This window comes from Peromyscus maniculatus, chromosome 7 (assembly GCF_049852395.1).
Source record: "Peromyscus maniculatus bairdii isolate BWxNUB_F1_BW_parent chromosome 7, HU_Pman_BW_mat_3.1, whole genome shotgun sequence".
Classification (NCBI taxonomy): Eukaryota; Metazoa; Chordata; class Mammalia; order Rodentia; family Cricetidae; genus Peromyscus; species Peromyscus maniculatus.
This window is the reverse complement of record NC_134858.1, coordinates 4,367,210-4,393,501: the sequence shown is the minus strand read 5'-3', so window position 1 is coordinate 4,393,501 and position 26,292 is coordinate 4,367,210. Positions and strand designations below refer to the sequence as shown.

At 40.5% G+C, this 26,292-nt stretch overlaps 1 protein-coding gene across 3 annotated transcripts in view; it reads left to right on the top strand.

Annotated features, from left to right (window-relative positions):
• Positions 1–26,292, top strand: part of Dync2h1 (dynein cytoplasmic 2 heavy chain 1) — a 237,405-nt gene that overhangs the window by 136,891 nt on the left and 74,222 nt on the right. For all 3 annotated transcript variants that reach the window (XM_016002328.3, XM_006983760.4, XM_006983761.4), the window contains 9 exons: positions 618–737; positions 1,217–1,351; positions 4,808–4,951; positions 8,449–8,538; positions 16,250–16,315; positions 17,530–17,580; positions 18,872–18,949; positions 21,919–22,050; positions 22,979–23,051. In XM_016002328.3, coding sequence (XP_015857814.2) covers positions 618–737; positions 1,217–1,351; positions 4,808–4,951; positions 8,449–8,538; positions 16,250–16,315; positions 17,530–17,580; positions 18,872–18,949; positions 21,919–22,050; positions 22,979–23,051 — 889 coding nt within the window. The remainder of the gene's footprint in view (positions 1–617; positions 738–1,216; positions 1,352–4,807; positions 4,952–8,448; positions 8,539–16,249; positions 16,316–17,529; positions 17,581–18,871; positions 18,950–21,918; positions 22,051–22,978; positions 23,052–26,292) is intronic.

Below are 26,292 nucleotides of genomic sequence, written 5' to 3'. Positions count from 1 at the left end.
TGTTTTGCTGTTTGTCATTTTAATTGTAATAATGTTAGTGGGTGTGAAATGTGAAACACTGAAATAGTGTTGTTTTGATGATATAATATTTAATTTTTGAATTACATTTGTGTGTGTATATATATACACACATGGGTATGCATGGTCCCTGATGTGTGTGTAAGGGTCAGAGGACAACTGGAAGTAATTTCACGATATAGATTATGAGGATCAGACTCAGGTCTTTAGACTTGGTGGCAGGTCCTTCACCAAGTAAGCCATCTCACTGGCCCCCAAAATGAAATATTTTAATATGTCTTATATCTTAAATAAATGTTTATCAGTAGCTAATACAAGTTGCATAGTTTTTATAGTTTAACTTTAGAATGAAAATTTCATATTTCACAAATACTGTGATTTTTACATTTTTGACATTGCAATGATTGCTTTCGACATCAGTCTTCTGTTTCTTGTCAGGCACAGATGTGGAAGTGCCTTGTACTCAATTAGAAAGAATCAAATGATGTCACATTTATCACAGTACTTGAGTGCTTACTCATTTCCAAGGCCTACTCAGAAGTTTTCCTGTGTTTTGAACGTAATTGCTGGGATTACTTCTCTTGTTTTTCTTTTTTAAGCTTTTAGCTTTAACCATTCAGCATGAAAAGCCTGATCTAGAAGAACAGAAAACAAAACTGTTGCAGCAGGAAGAAGATAAGAAAATACAGCTAGCAAGACTTGAGGAGTCTCTGCTAGAGGTGATGAGCTTTCAGAGTGGTTTTCACATTGCTGCGCTCTTATCAAATAGAAACCACAATTGTCTATGACACATAAGGTGTATCTTCAAAATGCTTGGGATTTTTCCAGAGTCATACTAGTATCTCAAAGTCACAATTCTAATTGAAAACGAGGATCTCTCTTTCAGAATAAAGATCTGAAGGAGTTATAAAGATAAATTGTTCAAAGCTAGTAATTTCTTTTTATTGCATTGTTTTATATATATACTTGGAATTTCAAACGGCATAACTAGCATGAAATTATGATTGACTATATAAATGTATTTACTTTTGGTTATTATGTTAATAAATATAAAACATGCAGTTATTTAATATAGGAAGGCCAAGTAATGTGAAAATTCTTTAAAAAATATTTTTACTATATTAATAGTTAATACAGTTATATGCTTCTTTAATTGATTATCTTAATATTATAATAACTTTTATTATTTCTTCTGCAGACACTTGCCACATCTCAAGGCAATATTTTGGAAAATAAGGATTTGATTGAATCTTTGAATCAGACAAAAGCAAGCAGTGCTCTTATTCAAGACTCACTTAAAGAATCTTACAAACTCCAAATTTTCCTTGATCAAGTAATTATCTCCTTTGCTGTGATTCCATGTCAGGTCTTCTTAAATATTTGTGTTAATTTGGTAGAACATGTACAGTCAGATCTTCAGGGGAATGATTTTGTCAAAAATGAAAGCCATTCAAAAATACCAGAGCCTGGGTGTGATTCCTATTTTAGGGAAGCAGTAAAGATGTCACTCACACTGAGTAAAGCCAGCTGCTCTGTCCACCCTGGTGGCGTCTACATCAAATGCCATGTTGTTACTTATGGTAGAGATGTGCTTTAAAATGAGGTTGAGGGCTGGAGAGATGGCTCAGCCGTTAAAGGCTAGGCTCACAACCAAAAATATAAGAGTTTGGTTCCCAGCACCCATGACTGTCTCTCCAGCCACAAAAAAATAAAAAAGATGAAGTTGAAAGTGAATGTTTTAAAAGGGAGTGTGAGAGAACATCTTTACCATTTGTGTCTGTCAGCATTCTGTTACTCCAGTGAACACCTGTGAGAAATCAACTTGTAATGGAAGGTTCATTCGGGCTCATAGTTACATCACGGTAGGAAGAAACTCTCCCCTCTGTCTGTGTGTGTCAGAGAGACTGGGAGAAGAAGGGGTGAGTGGGAGGAGCCAGGGTCCAACAGTCAGCCCTCTCTGAAGTCACTCCATTCAATAAACTGAGACCCCAAGGCCATCTCTTACAATTTCCTTCACTGTCCCACAGCACCATGGGCTTCAGGTAAGATGTTAACATGCAGACTCTCAGGAAAGAGTATAAATCTAGACATCTAAACGGTAGCACCATTCTTAGATGTCTGTCTGTCTTGTTCCCTCCCTCCCTTCCTTCCTCTCTTTAGTATTTTTAGGGGGGGTCTTAGACTATAGTCTATATTAGACAAGGTTCTCTAGAGTCACAGAACTTATGGAATGAATCTCTCTCTACATATATAAACAGGGGCTTTATTAGAATGATTTATAGGATTGTAGCCTGTACGTCATTCCAATAAATCTTAAGTATTTGTGTTCATTTGGTAGAACATGTACAGTCAAATCTAAACCAGCAATGGCTAGCTGTGAACAGAAAGTCAAGAACATAGTAGTTGCTCAGTCCCAAATGATGGGAGTCTCAACTGGTCTTCTGTAGATGCTGGAATCCCAAAGAAGTAGTCTCCAATGCCAGTAAAGGAATGGATGTGCTAGCAAGGTGAGGGCAAGTAGGGGAAGAGCAAGAGCTTCCTTCTTCTATGTCCTCATATAGACTTCCAACAGAAGGTGTGGCCCAGATTAAAGGTATTTTTTCCCATCTCAAGATTTGGATTAAAGATGTGTGTCTTCCAGCCTTAAGATTCAGATCAAAGGTGTATGTTTTCCCACCTCAAAGGCCCAAACTATAAGTTGATTCACCCACTTCAAACCAAGCAGATAATGTCTCACAGGTGTGCCCTCCATTTCTGGATCATAGTTCATTCCACATATGGTCAAGTTGACAGCATAGCCATTGCAGTCCTAACTGGCTTTGAGCCCAGCTGGCTTCAGACTTGCAGTGATCTTCCCCTTTCAGCCTCTTGAGTGCTACGGTGACATGGATGGGTCACTGTGCCCAGAAGAATTTTTCTTAAGACAAGTTAAATATACTAATTGGGTTATACATTATTTCTTTTCAAACATTTTTCTTCCCTGTTCAGAGTAGACACAGTCAATGTGAGGGTCTGAACCACTGTCTTACAAATGGCTTGGAATCCTTCTTACACTCTACTGTTTCCTTTAGTGAAGTGCCAACCCCACATCAGTGTAATATATATCATTTTCTCTCTGCACAGTGTGACTGAGCTTTGCTGGAAACTCAGACAATGAGAGTTAATATCGCCTTGGATTTTCAGGCAGCAGCCTGACCTTTTGCTTGCTGAAATTCTTGAGTTATTGGGCATGCTGTAGATGTAACCAACCATCTTATTAAAATAAGAAACACAGAACCAATGTAAAAGAGAAAGCCGAGAGGTCAGAGCTCAGAGCTAAAACCTTACCTCCTGCAGCGCTCCTAGCTTCCCCGAAAGAGAGCTACTTCCTGTGTGTCTGTCTTTAAATAGTCTTTCTGTTCTGCCTTCTCATTGGTTGTAAACCCAACCACATGACTGCCTCATCACTGCCTGTAAGTACCACCCTCCAGGTCTTAAAGGCGTATGTCTCCAATGCTGGCTGTATCCCTGAACACACAGAAATCTACCTAGCTCTTCTAACCACCATGCTTTTGCTATGGCTCTAATAGCTCTGACCCCAGGGCAACTTTATTTATTAACATACAATTAAAATCACATTTCAGTACAAATAAAATACCACCATAGCAAGCTGATGTTCTTGCATCATTTTTGTTCCCCTTGATGACTTCCGTTTCTGCTTTCCCACTCTTGTTCACATTTGACACGTACCTATTACTACTGTAGATGCTTGGAGGAGAGCTCTGTTGAAACCAGAGTGAGACCAGAGATCAAAGCCTGATTCTAGTTCAGTCATTCCGCCTGCCATTGCAGAGCTAAGCTCGATGGGTTTCCCACAGCACTGTGAGTGTTGTGCCTTCTCTGGGCAGCAAGCATTGACGGGATGCAGGTGGGGACCCCCCAGAGCCACGTTTGTAGATGCAGCACTGTGATGAAAAGTCACGAGAACCCACCTGCACTGAGAACCTTGTAACCATGTAACCTGTGATTCTCCCTCGTCCTCTTCTGTCAGAATGGCAGCCCCTGTTCTGATAAGTACAGGGCTCCTGAAGTGCACACCTCCAACAGTCATGTTCCTTGCCTCTGCTCCAACAACCTGTTCTCCCTTGTTCAAAGTGTCCTTGTGGGATGGCATACCATGCTCTTGTATCGCCTAAATCACCTGACCCCACTTGCTGACTATTCCATTCCGTTCTTTCTTCTTGTGCCAAATACTCTTAGTTTTGACTAAGGCCAATCCATGAACCACTTGTGACTCTACTATGTAAAGGTTAGAAAAATATTTCAGATATCTTGCTATAATACGAATGTTAAAGCCTCACTCCTAAATTCGTATGTAGATACCTAGTCTCTGATGAGGTAGGATTAAGAGATGGCACCTTTGTGGAGGGAAGGTCTCCTGGGTCAGGAGGAGAGTTACTGTGCCGTATGAAAGAGGGCAAAGGGGACTTGTTTGCTTTAAACTCTGGAAGGCACAGGGAGGAGGAAATGGGCCTTCAGTAGACACCAGATCTGCTGGTGCATTAGCCTTGGACGTCATGCCACCAGAACCCATTCTGTGTTCTTTCTCAAAGCACTCTGAGTGAGTGGAGACATTTTGTCCTCAGCTATGTATCAATAAAAATGCTATTACCTTAAATTACAGAAATTCTTCTTCATCTTGATGTGTTGTGTGAGTAGTCTGTGGCTAGGTGCATGTACAGTGGTCTGCAGGTGGCAGAAAAGCACTGGTGTAAGATGATCCCTCTTCTGTCTCCACTAATGTTCACAGGAGCGGGACGCCTATCTGCCTTTGGCTGAGAGTGCCAGCAAGATGTACTTCATCATCTCTGACTTGTCCAAGATTAATAACATGTACCGTTTCAGCCTGGCTTCTTTTCTCCGACTTTTCCAACGAGCTCTGCAGAACAAGCAGGTCAGTTGTTGGGTATGCTAGAGGTGTATTTAAAGAGACCACTTAAATATTGAATTTACACTAATATATCTTCAAGAAAGCTTTTATTATGTATTTCAGAGGAGCATGTAACAGTTTTAAACTTCATTTAAAAAAGATCATTTCTCTGTTTGATATTCTTGGCAAACTATTATAGCATTGTTTGGAAACAAATGAACAGTTTATGTCCCAAGAAAAGTTAATAGTAAGTGAGTCCTCCAATCCACCAATAATTCACAAGTGTTTGTAAATTGTCTACCTAGTCCTGTCACCTGAGCTATATCCTTTGTCAGTTGAGACTGTAATATAGGCAAAGCATTGTTCTCCATAACGGAGGCAAACCAGTACACTGCTTTAGCAGGATTGCTCTCCTGGGGGAAGCTTGACAAACTGTCTCACTAAGTAGGGATTTGGTTACCACACAGCAGGGCTGTGTTTCTTGTGTCTAGGAGCTCAGCTGGGACTTGAGCTTGTGGCTCACGTACAGATTCTTCAGTTCTCTGTTGGGTACCAAGGTGGGAAGACTTGATGAGTAGTAGTTTCTTCACCACCGAACTACTGTGGCAGGGTTGACTTCCTCACAGCACAGCAGGTGAACTTCTTATGATAACTCGGGGCACCAACTAATATATTCTAGCAGATAAGACAGAGATGGAATCATATTTTGTAATCCAGCTGTAGGGTGCCATCATTTTTGCAAACCTGTATTGACCAAAACAACAAAATCTGTACAGATTCAAAATGAGCAAGTAGATACCACCTCTTGATGATGGGATTGTTCAAAAATTGAGGTGTCATACATAAAAACAGCTGTTAACATGTATACATACCCCACCCTAATTTATATCTCTATTTTTTCCTTAAATTCTTAGAGTTGGGTAGCTGAGGGGGAAATGTACATTAACAAGCTCTTCGATAAATACTGGCTACATACATATCTTTCAGAAATACATTCCGTTGGTAGATTAACTGTTTCCATGAAGCCTTTTCAGCCTTTGGTGTAGCTAACAGTAGCTGCATTTCTTGTCATCCTTGTGCTACTGTGTCCATAACTGTGCAGTTATGGACATTCAGCTGCTTTCACAAATCTCTGATCATGTGTGGGATAGTAAGTGCAGTTGTGTTTGATGTTTGTACTTTTTTCTTGCTGAACAGTTTTTACATTCTTTGTTTTTCTTTTACACTATTAATATTTTCAGACTTCCTTACATGTTAAGAACCTTAAGCTTTTATAATGTGTTGTAACTATTTTGAGTTTATTTTCTTCCTTTTCACTTGATTTAAAAAAATAATTTTGCAAAGCTAAATGCCATCAAAATTGTGATTCATGGTTTTTGCATTTGGTATAATGCTAACATGTTTTTTGTTTTTTATTATTTTGGAAGAGAATCTTTACTTGTGTTGGCTGCTTAGTATTTTCACCAAGGAAAGCTTTATAGTCCTTTATTTGATTAGAAATAATGGTTTTATTTTTCCTGATACATCTCCCACTGTCATATTATTTAATATTGTCCATACACTCAAATTTGAAGTAAAACTTTATCCAATAAAGTGCTTGTGATTTGAGGAAAGGTTTCGCTAGCAAAAGTTAGCCTACTCTGTCATGGTGAAAAAGAAATGTTTTTATAACTGAAGGAAGGGTACAGAAGGCCATCAGGTGCATTTAAGGTTCACATGCCATGACTCTGTCTAAAGTAGCCCAGAAAGACGGTAGACACTGGGTATCCAGGAGACTGAGAATAAGCAGTGCTGTGCTTGGTTATGCAACCATTTCCTACAATGCACCATTTTTGTGTCAGTTTTGTGTAAACATACCCATGGGTCAGAGGTGAGTGTCTTCGTGTAGTTTTGCCTTTTTCTGGTGTGTGCCTTACTCTGTGTGCACCTGCCGATGTCTCCACGGGGATCTGGGTGCTGGTCAGTCAAGCATATCACATCTGCCTGTAGTTTCTCAGACACTTGCTTCGGCCTCTTGAAGTCTGAAAACCCTTCTTTCCTTGTTTTAAGGCTCTGTCTCACTAGAGTATGCTGTTCCCTTTAGATAAGCACTAGATTTCAAGAAGAGTAGGAATGTTTAAAATGTTATAACTGTGGTCCTTAGTTTTTGACAGGTATTTGAAAATTGAACACTATTCCATATGTAATCAAACAGGGTGTTTATAATACTGTATTGGTTGAAACATTCTTGTAGAAAAGTAAATATATATACTTCTTAACAACAGTAGTTCTGCTAGACAATATTCCATTGGATAGTATTGACCCATGTATGTGTACATGTGTGTAGTTATGTGCACATTTGAATTTATTTTTATATGATTTTATAAATGTAGAGTAAAAACTATCGCTAACAAGTGTTTTAGAATCAAGTCCATTTTAATGACTAATTTTTCATTTCACATGTGAGGTTACTTAGCAAAGAGTTCCTTAACATTTTATGACAGTTTCACACATTTCACTGTAAACTTAACTACATTTTTCTCAACCATTAAAATTATCTTACTAGTTTTTTTCTTTAGTTACAAACATATGAATATAAACCACTTAGTCTAATTTAATGCCAGAGTCAATCCTTACAAGACATGTATTGTCTAAATCACTTCCAAAGTGATATGTGGAACTCTTACTGTGCTTAGGAAAAACAGGGCCTCTGCAAGAAATGGAGCCTTTCCATTTCTATCGAGTCAGCCCCTTTTCTTTATTTATTTAACTAACATCTATTTATTTAGACTATGTGTGTGCACCTGTATGTATATGTATGTGTCTGTGTGCACGTGCGCGCGCAGGTACATGCACATGTTTGTAGATTACACTTAGGAGTTGTTCTCTCCTTCCACTATGTGGAAGGCTCAGCAGCAAGTTCCTTTACCCACTCATCTTGCTGGTCCCAGTTTTTCTAAATCAATGCAAATAACAATTAGTATTATGACATTATAACAATTATGTAGAACAGAATTCCTGAGTCAGTCTGAACACTAGAGGTGTGGGATTTGTATTGTACCACTTTCAAAGTTAATATTAAAGCTGCTCGTACCTGGCATACTTGGTCTATTATCATATTGAGGTGAGAAACAGTAGCTGTGAGCTGCATGGGTGAATAAAAGTCAAGTAGTTGAAATAACCTTACCTCATGTTGAAATAGGCTGTGTTCTTAATGCTGTTGCTATCAGAGTATGTGTGGTAATTGAACTAGTACTATTGGGAATTTCACTATTTTCACTTTTTCCTATTGGAAATTGATTGTAAATTTTATTATTAAAAGTTTGGATTATATACATTTAAGGAAATACATACTATAAAATACTACACTGGTGTACAAGTATAATACACTTATTCAATTAATTCCTTGGGGTTTATGGGCAACGATATTTATTTCAGAACTATTTTTTAGTCTGGAGAACAATTTTTTGCAAGTGATTCAACTATAAAATATCTGTAAATATTTCTAAATTCTTAATGGATTTTCAAATTCTAATCTACAGGACTCAGAAAATACAGAACAGAGAATCCAGTGTCTTGTCAGCTCATTGAAGCACATGGTATATGAGTACATATGCCGATGCCTGTTTAAGGTAAAGATTCATCAAATAGAAACTGCTCCTCATTCCTGTCTTATAAAACAGTGACAGTTCTGTAGCTGCTTTCTTACTCAAAAAGTATTGAAATATAATTTCTTACCACATACCGATACATAGTGGGAAGGAAAAAGACAAGATGGGGATAGGCTAGCTGACACTAGGCTAGCTGCCTTCACTTTGAGTGGTCTGCTGGTTACTAAAATGGAGGTTAACCATGGGTAACATGTCATTACCGAGCCCAGGTTTGTCATCGTCAGGTCTAGTGTTATCTGAAGACATGTCTTTGTTGGTAGTAACTGTTCTGTGCCTGTGAGGTGTTCATCCCTGACCTCTATCAGATGTCAATAACATGCCCTCCTCTTCCCCTTATTTGTGAAAATCCAGTGTCTATAGGCATTGCCTAGTGTTCCCTGGTATCTTAGTGACTTTTCTAATTCTGTAAAGAAACACCATGACCAAGGCAACTTATAAATGAAAGCATTTCCAGAGGGTGAGAGTCCATGGCCATCATGGCGGGGGAGCATGGCAGCAGGCAAGCAAGCATGGTGCTGGAGCAGTAGCTTACATCTGATCCACAAGCAGGGAGCGGAGAGAACTGAATGGTGTGGGCTGGTTTTAGAAACCTCAGAGCTCATCCCCACTGACACACCTCCAACAAAGCCTCAATGTACTAACTAGGAAACCCAGTGTTCAACCATATCAGCCTATGGGGGCATTCTCAAACCCTATACCTGTGTTGTGGGATGCAGTTGTTACTCATTACTTGCTGTTGGTTATTTTTTCTACTCTTTTGTTCTTGGGTCTTTGGTCTTTTGACTCTTTTTGAGGGTCTGACACGCAGCTCCCAAATAAATCCCAAATGAAGTCTTATTCTTTCTTATAAATGCTAAGCCTTAGCTTGGCTTGTTTCTTGCCAGATTTTCTTAACTTTAAATTATTCCAGGTACCTTTTGCCTCTGGGCTTTTTCCTTTTTCTTATTTCTGTAATCTTATTTTCACTCTTACTCGCTGGGTGGCCGGCCCCTAGAGTCCTCCTCCTTCCTCTCTCATTCCTTGCTCTTTTCTTCCCAGATTTCTCCTTCTGTTTATTCTCTCTGCCTGCTTGCCCCTCCAACTTTTCTCCTGCATTGCTTTTGGCCGTTCAGCTCTTTAGTAGACCATCAGGTGTTTTAGACAGGCATAGTAACACAGCTTCACATAGTAAAACAAATGCAACATAAAAGAATGCAACACATCTTTGCATCATTAAACAAATGTAACACATCTTAAAATAATATTCTACAACAGTTACTGGAGTCACAGGGCAAAGAGTTGCTGGCTTTTGAGTTACATACAAAATGTAACTTTCTGAAGATGTCTTCCTCTTAGAAAGGATCTGGAACAGTGTGCAATGAGAGACTCCTGAGACTTAGAAACTTTTGATGAAGAGAACCAAGTTCAGGCCTTTAGAAACAGTCCTTGGGGTCAGCTCACAACATAAAGAGCTCTCACAAAGTCAAGTACCCAGGTCTGAGGAGCTGTTAGCGCAGTTCAGTCATGTAGACTCAGGACATCCTGAACACGGCATTGCATAGGCATTTGTACCGGATTCCTCTTTCGGTGGTAACTGTCCATTTACCCTTCAAAGGGCTTATGGATCACTAAGGTTCTGGAACCTCCCCCTTAGATTTCGATATTAAGTTGTAGAAGATTGCGAATTATGAGCAGATATGGCAAAGCCCTGTTGCCCTAGATGTTGTTACCCTAAATTCGAGGATGACCTTTTACAGTGGTGCAATCCATCAGTTACAGAGCATGTCATCCCTGACACTTGTATAATGTATTATCTCCTCTAATAGCCAAAATTTCATTTCATGATTAAAACTTGGAAATATTTTCAGAAGATTTCAAAGTCTGTATGGAACTATAACAGAAAAAAACATTGAAGACTCATTCTCCATTTCTTCTTGATTCATTAAACTAAATCAGTTTGTGCCTTATAGTCTGGTTTTCTCCTTATATCTACCTAAAAGTAGTTAGAAACTTTTCCTTCCTGCATTTTTTCCTGTACTTCCCTATCTTTGCAGTTGGTCTCAAAGATCTTTCCATGACTATAAATACTGAACCTCATTGATTTTCATAGTTGTGTGGTCCATGATACTGTCACATGGGTTTGAGTGACCCCTTTCCAAAATGCTGTATAGTGTTTCATTTAGACAGTTTTGGCTTTGGGAATACTTTCACATAAATAATGAAATATCTTGGAGTTGTACTTAAAGTTTGAGTACAAAATTTATTTTTTTATATTAAAAAAATTACCTATGGTCTGGAAGTAATTTTTACACAGCATTTTTAGTGTGCCTGTGCTTTGATTCTGACTTAGTACATGAGGACATGTGTGAAATTTTTTACTGTGCAGGTTTCAGGACTCAGACAGAGGTTTGGGCTGGAGCACTTTGGGGTTTAGGTTTTCAGACCTGGATGCCTTTTTGACGTCTCTGTTACACGACAGTAGGATTTGTCCGCATTTTTCGCAGTTATGAATGACTGTACTATGTATAGGTCTACCTGCATCTTTGTTTGCAGATTTAAGTAAGTATTTTGGTTCGGTAGATTTCTGGGTAGAAGTATAATTGCTTGTCTAAGGGCCATACTTTCTAAATGTTGCTGAATATTATCAGATATTCTTGTGGAGAATTTTGCTTGTTCATGCTTGACCTAGTTGGTACTCTGACCCACAGGTAGTTGAAAGCACCCTTGTTTGCATGCTTATCAACCTGGGGGCACACACACATACAACAGAGGACATGAAGTTGGGACGGATATATGCTGCAGAGCAGCTGAGAGGAATTGGTGGGAGGGAGGTGGGAGTAGATAGAATCAAGATACATGTTTGAAATTTTCAAGGAAAAGTGTTTTAAAACTAAAAATAGCATAAAACATTTACTGTATTAACTCCACTTTTATCGTTACTTTCAGCTTGTATTTTTGTATTTCAGTTTATATTTGTAATAATTCAAGCTCAAAGCTGTTAATGCCCATGTCATATAGTTTATAATGTAATTGGCAAAGGGTCAATATTAGCACCCATATAATTTAGTGTTTTAGCGGACTCTGTGGAGACTTGCTTCTCTAAAGTCACTTTATCCTTTAAAAACATTTCGGGTTGTGCTAAGCAGCTTTTGGTCAGAGTAAGAGAGAGGCTGAGAAGCCTGACTTCAATCTTCTAGTGTGCAGTTGGAGTCTCTTATTGCCTACTTTGAGTAATATTTGTCTATTGTGAACAATTGGCAAGTCCTAAAAATGTTACTGTGATCCACAATTTCTAAAAATATTTCTTAATAGATAAAATGGCTGCTTTGTAACATTCATTTCTGTCACAATGGAGTATGATTTCGGGATTCCATAGTGTTTGAGTAATGATGGAAGTTGAGAAAGTGCATCGATCATAAACTATGAGACAGATTCCTCAGAATTTATACTGTAGCGTTAATGCGGGTCGAAGTGGTTTCGCACCCTTGTGAAAGAAGCCTCCTGGGTTTGTAGCCGTCAGCCGACACTAAACTGCCTGCCACAGTGACCCTCATGCAGCTCTGCTGCCATGTTGGTGACAGCAGTGTGGCCACAGTGGACTCCAGGTATCAGATGGGCTAGTATTCAGGTCACATCAAACTGAATGCAGGTTGACCTGGAACAGAAAATGATTTATCTATTTTATAACAGATAATGTGGACTTTTGCTAAACTGAACCAAGTAGAGAAAGCTGCCTAGCCATTTCCGCCTAGGCGACTGGCTGTCCTATTTTACTTCCTGCAGGAGGTCCGGATACTCATTTCAGTACTTACTTAATGAAATGTATAAATGACATATTTGGTTCCCCAAACTTACCATAAATATAAAACTACATGAAAGTAACATGTGCGTTTAGTATTCCCATTGATCTTTTGGATAAAGAAATAGTGTGTAGATTTCCACTATGATGAGAGGATGTGGGAAAGAGGGCACTCTGGGGCAGGAAGACTGGAGCAGGTGCTGGGAGGGGCATTTGGAGAGCACTATTGGGGAGCATTGGGAAGAGATTTGGGGGAGCTCTGTGAGGGAATTGGAGGAGCAAGAGGAAGCACCAGAGAGAAGTATTGGGACCTTCTCAGAGAACACTGAGAGCAGCTCTGGATGGAGCACTCAGGGGCTCTCTGGAGGGGGCACTCAGAGAGGAGCACTGAGGGGAGCTGTGGAGGAGGAGGAGCACTGAGGGGAGTGTGGAGGAGGAGGAGCACTGAGGGGAGTGTGGAGGAGGAGCACTGAGGGGAGTGTGGAGGAGGAGCACTGAGGGGAGTGTGGAGGAGGAGCACTGAGGGGAGCTGTGGAGGAGGAGCACTGAGGGGAGTGTGGAGGAGGAGGAGCACTGAGGGGAGTGTGGAGGAGGAGCACTGAGGGAAGCTGTGGAGGAGGAGCACTGAGGGGAGTGTGGAGGAGGAGGAGCACTGAGGGGAGTGTGGAGGAGGAGCACTGAGGGGAGTGTGGAGGAGGAGGAGCACTGAGGGGAGTGTGGAGGAGGAGCACTGAGGGAAGCTGTGGAGGAGGAGCACTGAGGGGAGTGTGGAGGAGGAGGAGCACTGAGGGGAGTGTGGAGGAGGAGGAGCACTGAGGGGAGTGTGGAGGAGGAGGAGCACTGAGGGGAGTGTGGAGGAGGAGGAGCACTGAGGGGAGTGTGGAGGAGGAGGAGCACTGAGGGGAGTGTGGAGGAGGAGGAGCACTGAGGGGAGTGTGGAGGAGGAGCACTGAGGGGAGCTGTGGAGGAGGAGCACTGAGGGGAGTGTGGAGGAGGAGGAGCACTGAGGGGAGTGTGGAGGAGGAGGAGCACTGAGGGGAGTGTGGAGGAGGAGCACTGAGGGGAGTGTGGAGGAGGAGGAGCACTGAGGGGAGTGTGGGGGAGGAGGAGCACTGAGGGGAGTGTGGGGGAGCACTGAGGGGAGTGTGGAGGAGGAGCACTGAGGGGAGTGTGGAGGAGGAGGAGCACTGAGGGGAGTGTGGAGGAGGAGGAGCACTGAGGGGAGTGTGGAGGAGGAGGAGCACTGAGGGGAGTGTGGAGGAGGAGCACTGAGGGGAGTGTGGAGGAGGAGCACTGAGGGGAGTGTGGAGGAGGAGGAGCACTGAGGGGAGTGTGGAGGAGGAGGAGCACTGAGGGGAGCTGTGGAGGAGGAGCACTGAGGGGAGTGTGGAGGAGGAGGAGCACTGAGGGGAGTGTGGAGGAGGAGGAGCACTGAGGGGAGCTGTGGAGGAGGAGCACTGAGGGGAGTGTGGAGGAGGAGCACTGAGGGGAGTGTGGGGGAGGAGCACTGAGGGGAGTGTGGGGGAGGAGGAGCACTGAGGGGAGTGTGGAGGAGGAGCACTGAGGGGAGTGTGGGGGAGGAGCACTGAGGGGAGTGTGGAGGAGGAGGAGCACTGAGGGGAGTGTGGGGGAGGAGGAGCACTGAGGGGAGTGTGGAGGAGCACTGAGGGAGTGTGGAGGAGGAGGAGCACTGAGGGGAGTGTGGGGGAGGAGGAGCACTGAGGGGAGTGTGGGGGAGGAGCACTGAGGGGAGTGTGGGGGAGGAGGAGCACTGAGGGGAGTGTGGAGGAGCACTGAGGGAGTGTGGAGGAGGAGGAGCACTGAGGGGAGTGTGGAGGAGCACTGAGGGAGTGTGGAGGAGGAGGAGCACTGAGGGGAGTGTGGAGGAGCACTGAGGGAGTGTGGAGGAGCACTGTGTCCCTGATTACCTCTTCCTCGAGGAGTACTGCTCTGAGAGATTTCAGATGTAGAAAGATCCTTTTCTATTCCCTGCTAATTGAACTCGCTCATTTGAGTGAAATTCAGGTGGATACTGTTTCTAAATGAACTATTGCTAATACCTCATGACTGTAAACTAATGACCTACACTCTTCTATTCAATGACTGTTCTCTGGGTTAGTGTTTAGACACTTTGTAATCTGTATCTATTGAAGTGGGTCTTGATAATTTAGACAGTTTTCTTCTACTTAGATGATTCTGGAACTTTCTGTGTTGCATCCTTTCCACCCTCTTATCCTCACAGCATCATAAGTGTGCATAGAGTCACCCATTAAAATGCAAGAGTTAGCAAGGACTTGGGTTCTGTGCTGTCTCACCTCCTCTGCTGTGGGATGGGGCTTTCCTCCTCAGGTGCCAGGAGCCTGGTGCTTCTCATTGAACAGATTTGAAAGGACTGACTACTGTAGAGCAGACTTAGATTTGGTAACTTCGGTTTTTATTGTCTCTTGAGAATTATAGGATTGGAAGAATAGTTTTGATGTATGTTTCCCTTTCAAATTCATGCAGTTTGCCATTAGTCTGCCATCATGTCAGAGTGTTGTTACCTGATAGATGTGGTAGGTAAGAACCTTATGTGTATTTAATGCCTGCAGTAGGACTGTTCTGTTATATGGAGCAAGAGGCTGAAATTTAGAATTAACTTGGAGGTAGAGTTTGTTGAAGTTGCAATTCAAAAGCATTCTACTTGATGCTTGAGATTTCTTGCCAGCAGATGACCAGGGAAACACTCAACACAACTATGAACTTGTTCTCTAACGTCCTATAAAGACTCACACCATGCTAACCCTAATCCAATATGTTCCTCTAGTTATTTCCTGGAATGTTGTATGTAATTTAATGGGATGTGGCAGACACTCAGTGTCCTACTGATCTTTTGTTTATCTTCCTTCCTTCAGCCAGTAGGAAATCCATTGGGTTTTTCATACATTGGAATAGATTCTAACAGAACCCAAACATATTGAGATAACTTGGCACTGAACTAAAATGATGAAGATTTCTGACCTGATAAAGTCAATAAGAGATTTTTAGGAATCTAAAATATTTGCTCAATTGTGAATTATGACAAGATTTTCTTTAAAAACCCAAGACTTTGAAAAATCCTTAGTTTGATTCATTAATTTGCAACGTTACTTGAGCTTCATTGAGATAATGTTCTCATGTGCTATATGCATGCTCGCTCTCCCTCTATACACTGTGGGTTTTGTTTCATTCTTGAATCATGGCTCTTCCTTATGACATTCTTGTTAAAAATTGTGGCTATGGATTTCATTACTACAGCTAGACAACCAGAAGGACATCAAACTGATTTCTTCTGCAATTTCCACCTTTGACAATGATGGAAGAGGATTGTGGTTGTTCTAGCTTAGAGCATGTATCAACCTTGCATCAGGGTGTGTGACACTGTAATTCCATGTTTTTCCCTAAAGTCAGAAAGCAGGGAGGAGACTAAGTGCCTCACTGTGACTGACCACACACTTCCAGCCAGTGTGGGGTCACCATTGTGCAGTAATTATTAGCCGTAGCATATAGATCCCCGTGGGTGGTCGGAGGCTTGTAGAATGGCAGAAGGTTGATGGGACTGCAGTGTTTTTTCTTGGTAAAGAAAAAAAATGACCAGACCAACATAGTAATGCTGTGAGTTGTGTGTGTGTGTAGATACATGTCTGTCATAAGGGATAACACAGTGATAGAGGCATCAAAGCAATATATTTATCATCTTATTAATACTGTGTTTACTTTTAAGAGACAGTTTGAGTATTTGGTTTGTTCTGTGTTGGTAGAACCTGAAGTCACTTGTTATTACTGGTGAATAAAAGACAATACAGAAGTATATCATCCAAAATTTAAAGACATGTTTTAAGAAATAGAAAAGTGTAACCCTGTTCTTCTTTGCAGGCTGACCAGTTGATGTTTGCTTTGCATTTTGTTCGAGGCATGCATCCTGAACTTTTTCAAGAAAATGTAAGTAGTATTGAAGGAAGGAAATCTTGATACTACAGAAAAATCCATTAAAACAGGGTTTTTCTTAGGCTAGAGATGACTTAGGCTGTAAGTTGTATAAATATTAACTAATGTTTTCTAAGAGATTTCTGTGGGATGCTGTTGTGAAGTTCTTTTTCCCTGATGTACACTTAGGATTATAGGTCCTAAGTCCTATAGGTATCTAAGTCCTTTCCCAGGGTACTTGCGGTACTGTGAACCAGGCCATTTCCTGAGGGTATCAGAAGAGCCAACCTCCTGGCTTTCCTGTTCTAAGCAATTGAGGAAGGGAGAAAGTGGTAACATTGGGCACACATCTACATCGTCTCTCCTCACCTATCAAGAGTCAGCAGATAAAATGGGGTGGGGGTGGGGCTGCACAGGTATCCCATGAGCCCAGAGGGTCACATTGTCTTCTTTGTCTATCATCTTTTTCTGGTCTGTCATTTAACCACATCCAATACTCATGATACTCACTTTAGCTAGAACTAAATTAAAAAAGATTTTTTTTCTTTTTCATTATTGTGTAAATATAGAGGGAGAACTGAGTAGCAAGGGTGCTAAGAGAGTCCAAATTCAATCTATTGCCTCCAACTCAACTTGGTCAGGTTTTAATTTTCAGATAGTTTTTCATGTCAGATAGTTAAAGAACACAGGCCATTCACTGTTCTTCCTGTCTTTCATTTTTTCTAATTCCACATGCTGTCGCTCATTTGCTTACTTTTTCCTGAATTTATTAACGTGGTTCTAATGATTTTTATTAACTTAGGTATCTTTCATATAATTTTTAAAATTATAGTAAGTATGTTTTCAGGCCTTATATGCACTATTGTGCCTTCCTGGAATACCTTTCTTAATTTACACATCACAAACAAGTTTTAATCTTGATGGACTTCCCTGCCTGTGAATTAGTGAGTAGTAGTGCATGAAAGAACAACAATTAAATGTCTAGATGATGAGTGTGCCATACACGGTGCACATCCGTTTCTGTCTTAATACAGTTAGCTCTGGTCGGTTTCATGCATGTTTTCTGGTGGCATGTGACTCTCCAGTGCTGGTCTGCTTGAAGAAATGGGAGGTGCATTCCCTGTGTTCTGAGGAAGCTGCATTGTGAGATGCTTTATAAGAAATTTAAGACAATGTTGTTGGCTGGTTGTGTTCTGATATTTTTTGTGTCCCTCGTGTTTATTCACTAGGAATGGGATACATTTACAGGTGTGGTTGTTGGAGACATGCTGCGCAAAGCTGTGAGTTAAAATGGGGTTCTCACTAGGGGAAAAGTTCTTGCCTTGGGTTTTATGAAATACAACTGTATCATAGGAGTTTAAAATTATTCTTGCAATTATACTTTTATTAGAATATGTCCTGACCTGTGCTTTCTTACTATAAAATGGGCTTAATATATTTTTAGACCTTGAAAAGTTAAATTTTTAGAGAAAAATTATTAAATGCTAAGATTTTAACATTGCTTATTTTTCACAGGATTTGTATTTTGTTTTAAGAAAAGTGTTATAATCTTTAGGAAAATTAATTTTTTCTTATATAACTGAGGCTTTAAAATTACATTTTAAAACTTTATTGAAACATACAGCTTTTAAATAAATTTTGTATTTAACAAATAATAGATAATAATCTTGAAACTGATGCATTGAAAATACAGCACAATCATTGTAGCAGGTCCCTGTAGGAGGCAAGAAGGCTGTTCAGTTCAACACAACTAAGTAGCTGGTGTTGGTACAAACTTTGGGAGTCTAACCCTGAGTTTATTTTAGGCATATTTAAGTTAAGCACAGCACAATTTGGTGAAAACTTTTCCAGTGATAATTAACTCAATCCTGTGTTCACAATAAAGCATGCATAAATCTCCTTGAGGAACAGAGAAACAATATGAAGATTGGACTTGACTACATTGAATCTCTATGAAGTACATGTGACAACTTCCATAGAGATGGCTTCTATAGATGGACTGATAAAAGCAAGCTTATGATAAGGGTTTGGGGGAGGGTCTGGCATCACAGATAGCACAAAGATCAGCAGGCAGGAATGCAGCTTTCTGGGCAGATAACAGATTGTGTATTCCTTCCTGTGAAGAAACAGCCCTGTGAACTAACAGTCTAGGTCCCCCTAGTGCTTATGTGAAATGGATGGTTAAGCACAGTAAGAGTGAATGCTAGCGGCGGTGGCACATGCCTTTAATCCCAGCACTCGGGAGGCAGAGCCAGGAGGACCTCTGTGAGTTCAAGGCCAGCCTGATTTACAGAGCGAGGTGTAGGGCAGGGACCAAAACTACACAGAGAAACCCTGTCTGGAAAAACCAAAAAAAAAAAAAAAAAAAAAAAAGTGAATGCCATGTTTTATATATCAGTGGTCTTCTCTCTAACAGTGTTACATAGAATTTTACCATGGTGGCTTAATAAATATAAAGAAGTAGTATATAATATGTTTTCTTTCCAAACATGTGTTAATAAAAATAGCTACTCAATTTTTTTTTAAATTGAATTTTACCAAATTCATTAAGGAAAATTGCTTTTACTGAAGGACTCTCAGCAAAGAATTCGTGATCAACTTCCATCTTGGATAGATCAGGAAAGAAGCTGGGCCGTGGCAACACTGAAGGTTCATTTTTTATTAATTTTTTAAAATCATGTGTATGTGCTTGTATATTGTATGTGTACTGGTACATATGGAGGTCAGAAGTCATGGTTGAGTGAGTGTCTTACTTTATTGCTTTTTTTTTTTTTTTTGGAAACAGGGTCTCTTATTGAGTCCAGAGCCTACCAATTGGGTAAAATGAGTTAGACGGAATGACTAGCAAGTACCAGCTTCCCTGGTGTTTGTGACACCCAGAGCTAGAATTACAGACTCAAGCCACCATGCCTGGCTCTTCATGTATGCTCTGGGGCTCTGAACTCATGTTTGTGTAGCTGGCACTTTGGCCAGTGATCCATATCCCAGCTCCTGTTGAAAGTATTTCTTTCCTGTTTTGTAGGATATTTTATTTTTGTGTGTGATTTACTTGTGTTGACATTGTGTATGTGCAACTTATTTCTATCAGTGTTGATATTTCTGCAGTAAGGATATAAAATCTCTTCATTTAAAATACCAAAGAATTACTGTGGTATCTGCCTCCTCCAGCTTATTTTTAATGGCTTAGCCCAAAGCATTGTGTTTGTAGAAATGAAAGACAAACGTATCCTACTGACTCGGCTCCCTCTTTCCCTTCTTTGGCCCTGTTTCCTTATAGTATAGTATAAGTAGAAGGAAAACTATGAAGTACTACAGTAGCCCACAGAGAAAACAATAAAGAAATTGTAGGTGGCTCAATCTGAGCTGCTCTGCAGAGGTGGAAAATGGTTCTCTTATTACATAGTTCCAACAGCATCGAAGGCAGCTGCTGTGATCACGTTAATTTGAAGTGATTGACAGTGAAGGAGGCAGGATGCAAAGCTCAAGTCTGTGCTTCACAGCCAGGGTCTCTTACCACTACACTGTATGTACACAGCCTTTTTCCCCATAAACTTTTGTTGATAAAATGAGTGGGTTTCTCTTCATATCATGTTATTCTCTTCATTGATTATTCACTTTTATGTTTATCATTGGCCATTATAGTGTCAATGACCAGAGTTTTTTAGGTGACCTAACTGAAATCAACCTGCTGACCTTTCCGCCTATACCTCTCCATGTATTTTATTTACCGTGAAGTCTTATTTTACCAAGAACTCAGTAGTCTGAGGTTTGCTCAGAATTCTCCCATGTTCTGCGTAGAATGAGCCATGAAATCTCTGCCATCTCGCCTTGACCTGTTGAAGATAGAATCCTAGTTAGTTCATTTAGCCAGAACTTCCCTTACCCCTGAAGTTTTCTCAGTAACTTTATTTACTGACTTCAGTCCTGCTTCTTGGCTAAAAACATTTGGATTTTCTGAGTTCTGCTAAGAATTGAACCTGTTGTGTATCGATATCTTCCCATTGAAATAGCCTTGAATCAGATCTGCTCTTACCTCTTAACTATTATGCAGCTGTGGTTTTCTTTAACATTAACGGATGGCAAATGGTTATTTTGTATACTAAGAAACTCTTCCTCAAACTCATTGTCAAGAACATATCAGAAAATCGCCATTTGATATGGTTGACTCTACACAAGATCCACAGGACACATCAATCATTGCCCATCTCAACAGACTGGCTGATAGTGGAATGATTATGTAATGTATAGTGCACCAGTGTTAGTAGTGATGGGACTTATATGCCAGTTGTTATGAAGCTAACAGACAACTATTAGATATTATCCAGAGTCTTAGAATCATTAAAACTGAGTAAGTTAAATGTGAATTGTTAAGTTTCTTTGTTTAATTTTAGTTAGGTTATATAATGAAATGTTACCAGCACAAAGAATTATTGTTGTGGCTACTGATGCTAGATAGAGTCTCCTAACAGTCTTGATGCATGTGTCTATGCATGGAATTCTGTACTACAGATACAGGTCGTCTATTGTTTTAAAAGAAAATATCCATCTGTACAGATTTGCACTTCGGTTCATATTTTCCATTCTTGGAAAAATTTTGGGAAAGGGGAACATTGAGATAGAAGGAATGGATGTATTTGGGTAAATCTCAGAGGTGGTATTATTTAAGGCAAAAACTGTTGAACTGACACTTATGAACTAGCAATGTAGGTTTCAACATTTAGAGGCAAAAAACCCCTATGTGGTCACATATAGATACATAAGCAAATATGGGTTTACAGAAAACATGCTTTCTGAAAGATTTGCTGATGTTACAAAATACCAGAGTTGGACAGAAGGTAAAGCTGTAAAGGTAAATTTTATTTCGAACTTCACACACGCACCCACGCACGCACACGCGCACGTGCACGCGCACACGCACACGCGCACACACACACTCGCACTATAGGTCAGGAGTTCAGTGTAGTGTACTGGGTTCAGTTTAGAAGACATGGACTGGTAGGAATGCAGGCAGTGAACAAGGAGGGCTGCTGGGCTTTAGTGTCCCCAAGAACCAACTGCAGCTGAAGGAGAAAGAACTCGGCCTCAACTCACTCTGCATGATTCTTGTTGAAGGTGACCAAAGGTGGGAGGAAGGAAGTAGATGAGAGACTGAAGGTGGGATTCTCAGTAAGCTGCTGTAGAAATGTCTTGATAAGACTTCCACAAAGTCTTCCACCGAGAAAGGCTGATACTGAAACCCAAGTGAGATGCCCCAGTAGCACCATAGCAAAGCTTGTTAGAAAGAGCATCCTTGTTGCTAGAGAGACTCTTTCACATTAACACAGCTTAGCTGTGCTGTCCCGAGGTCTTGCATGTTTTGATGATGGTACCAATGTCTTTGTGTACAGAAAATATCTCTTATGAATATTGGTTGATAGAATACTATCTTGGGAGTGCTTTACTGGCTTTAATGTGGGTGAGTTCACCATGCTTTTTCTAACCATAAAATGTGAGACAAGCTATTACAAAGTAGAAAACAAGTAATAAGCATCTGATTAGTTTTCTTTGGCTTTTGTAGTTTTTCTAAGGTATGTTTATGTGTATATGGTCGCAGCCTCTTACATGTGTTTCCATTTTAGATCGCTCTCCCCAGTCTCTATCAGACCCTCTGCTTTGAAGACATGGCACTTTGGCGTACATACTATCATCACTCAATGTGCGAACAGGAGTTTCCATCAATTCTTTCAAAGAAAGTTTCCTTATTTCAGCAGGTAAAGTGTAATGCTATCCAAGTGCAGAACAAAGTCAAAACTGTGATGTTTCTGTTGCCCTTGAGATGCCGTTTAAGTAAAAACTTTGCTTTTTGTGTATTGTGTAACTTTATCCACATGCAGGAAGAAGGGCTTTCCACTTTGGCCACCTAATCCAGACAGAGCCCTGGCAACATTTCTAAGTGGGTGTCCCTCTGTACCTCTTGTTTCTCTCTCTGCCTCTGATCCAAGTGGGATCCTGTGATAGGAAAAGAGGTCTTTAACAAAGTGACTAAACTATAAATCATATGCATTCTTCATTCACTTATTTTAAAGAGTCCTATCTAAGGAGAGGATTTTATGTGAAGGAAAGGGAACTTTTAAAACTCCATTGCAAAGGAAAGCCTTGAGGTCCCTCAATGGGTGTCTTTAACGTGACCCTGGCAAATGGCTCTAGAGATCAGCACCCTAGGAAATGCTCCTTCACTTGCCTCTTCTCTGAGCTGTCTGTCCATTATGGAAGCCAATTCATTTTGTTTTCTTGTGCCGTGAATGCTATCACAGCAGATATGCTTAAGCCAAACAACAGACCATCTGAAAAGGAACATTTACACATCAAAGGAATGTTATAGATACACAGAAATCAGCAGAAACATAATTCAGATGTCAGGCAGGCAGCTGCCAGATGCTAAACATTTACTCTGCCATCTTCACCAGCCACTGGCCCTTTGTATGATCAGGAAGACATATCTCACTCATCCTTTAAGGAATTTTTGACATAAAAGGGAAGTCTTGGCTCATAACTATTGTGACAGTTTCAAGCATAGTAAATAGTATACAACATTGGTTACTCTTGTATTTCTGTAAACATTAATTAGTAATCATTAACTGTTGTTTAGTTAATGCTGCTGAGAAATGTCTGTTTACAAAATTCTCCATTTTGTTTCAGGTTCTTGTCGTTCAGGCTCTACGACCAGACAGACTGCAGAGCGCCATGGCTCTGTTTGCCTGTAAGACCCTGGGTAAGCACAGACCTTTGCAGATTCTACCTCTGACCTGGGGCACTGCTTTTGAATGAATAGTTCATTTATGCTGATCCTAGTAGAAATGTTTTAAGGTCTTTTATTATTTGTTTTTATTATTCATGTGACTTATAATCACCACTTAGTTAGAAATATATTTCTCCTTATTGGACATAATTGTATTCAGTGTTTAATTAAATTACATAATTGACATCCCATATTTAACAACATAAAAATACTGAATTTTTAAATTTTTTTCTAATGAAAGTATTTTTTACTTTTATTTGTTATAAGGGTTACAAAAAAGGCATTCAAATGTTACTGGCAAAAATGGAAAAAATTATAGTGACAATAAAATATACTATAACCTTCAGAAATATAGCCTTCAAAATTAGTAATTTTAGCATAATCTAAAACAAAATATTGAGTTTTTTTGCTTTTCAGACTATAGTCTTTTTTAGCCTTTCAAAGAGTATTGTCCAAAGAATTAAAACTTGTCACCCCCCCCCCCCCCCGCCCCAGAAAAAATTCCATTTCTGTAAGAAAATTTAATAAAAACTGTTAAGGAAAGTATGAAAACAGCTGGATGTCATGGTGCACACCTGAAACCCTGACCTTGGAGCCGGGATTCCAGGTTCCTGCTACCACGTGCTTGTCTGCTGTCTGTGCCTGCCTGTCTAATAGACACACAAGGCTAATGCAACTGACATGGACATTTTTACTTTTCTATTCTAGCATCTAATTGACATCTCAGATTAGAACTTCCCAAATTCACTTTTGTTACCCTATCTCCTTTATAGTTTACTTGCAGTATTTTAGGTTCTAACCCCAAAACTTATTTTCTGTTTGTTTAGTTTATCACTACAACTTAAGTAAATTGTCATCATAATCTGTGTTTTCTGTCTTCAGAGTATTTCCCGAATCCACTTATTTCTCTCTGCTGTCTGCCCCTTTGCTCAAGTTACCATTGTAGGAGTGAGGTGGCTTCCCTCGGACTCTGTCCTCTTCACCTTCAGTTGTTCCCACAGTAGCTGGAGTGTCGTGGCACACGTTGAATCAGATGACTCTTCTTGGGCAAGCCCTGATGGCATCTCTCCTCCCAGGCATCCTCATGATGTCTTTGCTGCTCTTCCTTCAGACCCCGTGGCCTCTTCACTCATGTTGTAGTCTAACAATGGCTTCCATCCCTGTGCACAGGCATGGTTCTGGCATCCGGGACCTTTGTGCAGCCATTGTTCTTCTCCTGTCGTGTTACCCAGCTGTCTCCCTCCTTGCCTTTTCCAGCTGTTACATAAATATTTCCCTCTTCATTTTGGAAAAATAGCATCTCACTCTCTTGTCTTCTTCTCCTTCATCACACTGCTTTCTCTGTAACCACGTCAGAATCTGGCACTTTGTTATTTGCTTAGGAATGGCTTGCTCTTCCAGTTACAACACATGCCACAGAAGGCCCAGCCTTGTCTTGCAGAAGCATGGAGAACATGCCGCACTCACACAAGGGGCTGCCTGCCTTCCTTCCTTCCCTGCTGTGGTGTGGTTTGGTTTGCAGCCACTCCCCTCTGGAGGCTGTGCAGTCTCTGAAACCCAAATTCTCAAAATCAAATACCGATTCCTAACCTAGAGAGATGGCTCGGCAGTGAAGAGAGCAAGCTGCCCTTAGGCCCGCGTTCGGTTCTCAGCGCCCACAGCAGGCAGTTCACAACAGCCTGGAACCTCGTCAGCAGTGATTTCATAACCAAGTGTCTTTATTATATTTTGACATATTTTGCCACTTAATAGATGCCAATCATAGTATTCACAGGAGATGGATGAATAATATAAAAGTACCCGTTATTTTGTCATTAACATAAATATCCATAGCTTTCATATTTTTTATGAACACAGATGTGTGTACTTTATTACAGTGTGGGATTTTCTTGCTTATTCTATTCAAGAACCAGGTTTTTTTTCCTCCAGTAATTTGTCTTTTACCATAACGTTTTTATAACTTCAATTCCTTTTTAAGGCTATTAGAAATTCTCATCCAGATTGCTGTTTTAAAAACGTGATGTCTCCCTGGTTTTTACCTAGTTCAACAGCTGCAGTGTGTATGATTCTGTTCCATGTCCTGAATTAGTTCTTAAATTAAGTATGGTGATTTTAGTTGGTGAGTCATGATCATGCATATTTTTTACGATTTTTGTTTTATTAAATAAGACTATATTTAATGCAGTTGTCCTAGAACATGTATTTGAGTTTATGAATACATAAATGAAATAATGTTTGAGCAAGTATATTTCAGCTTTCTTCTTGTTTTTTTCAGTCATGTGAGCCAGGCTGGCCTTGAACTCACTATGTAGCTGAGGATGACCTTAATTTTGTTCCTCCTGTCTCTACCTTCCTAGTGCTAGGATTATAGGTGTGCACCACAGCACCTATTTAATACAGGTGCTGGGGATAGGGCCTAGGAATTTTGCCTATCTCAACTACACCCCCATTCTGAATAGATCTATGTCTTAGTACGTTACCATAAGTACAAAATATTTTTATTGGTTCTCAAAACTGTGTGATTAATAACAATTTAAAATTAGTTAACATAGCCCAATGGACCTCCACCACTCAAGTGTAGGCCACTCCAGTCAGAATTGGTGAGTGACCCACCTGCCAGCTGAGCTACCCTGCTCCCTGGACTTTGTTCCCTGAAACCCTTTCTGTGGTCCATGCCTTCCCAGCTCATAGCTGCTGCCTCTGCTAGACCCTGTCCTCAATTCCAGCTGATTCCGGCCACACCAGATCAACAAAGACCCCCTGTTGCACCAAAGGCCAAGCTAACCACCAGAAAGCTAACTCCCAACTTGGACAGAGATCACACCAGCTGCTATAAATCTGGGCCACAAAGACTAGAAAACCAAAGAGGAAGCAGAAACCAAGGAACAAAACGCCAATCCAACAGAGACAAAGTCAGAAATCAAGGACTAGAACTAATCATCCCAAAACCAGATGTCTAAATACCAGTGTAAAAATATAATCAATAGCAGCCAGGGCAGTCTGGTACCAACAGAGCTCAGCTATCCTATGACAGCAAGATCTGAATATTCTAACACAGCTGGAGCACAAGAAAATGACCTTAAAAACAACTTGATGAAGATGATAGAGATTCTTAAAGAGAAAATGAAAAACTCTTTAAAGAAATTGAGGAAAAGACTAATAAGTTTTCTGCCCCCAACCTTACCCCATTATATGTTTCTCCACCAGTGCAGTA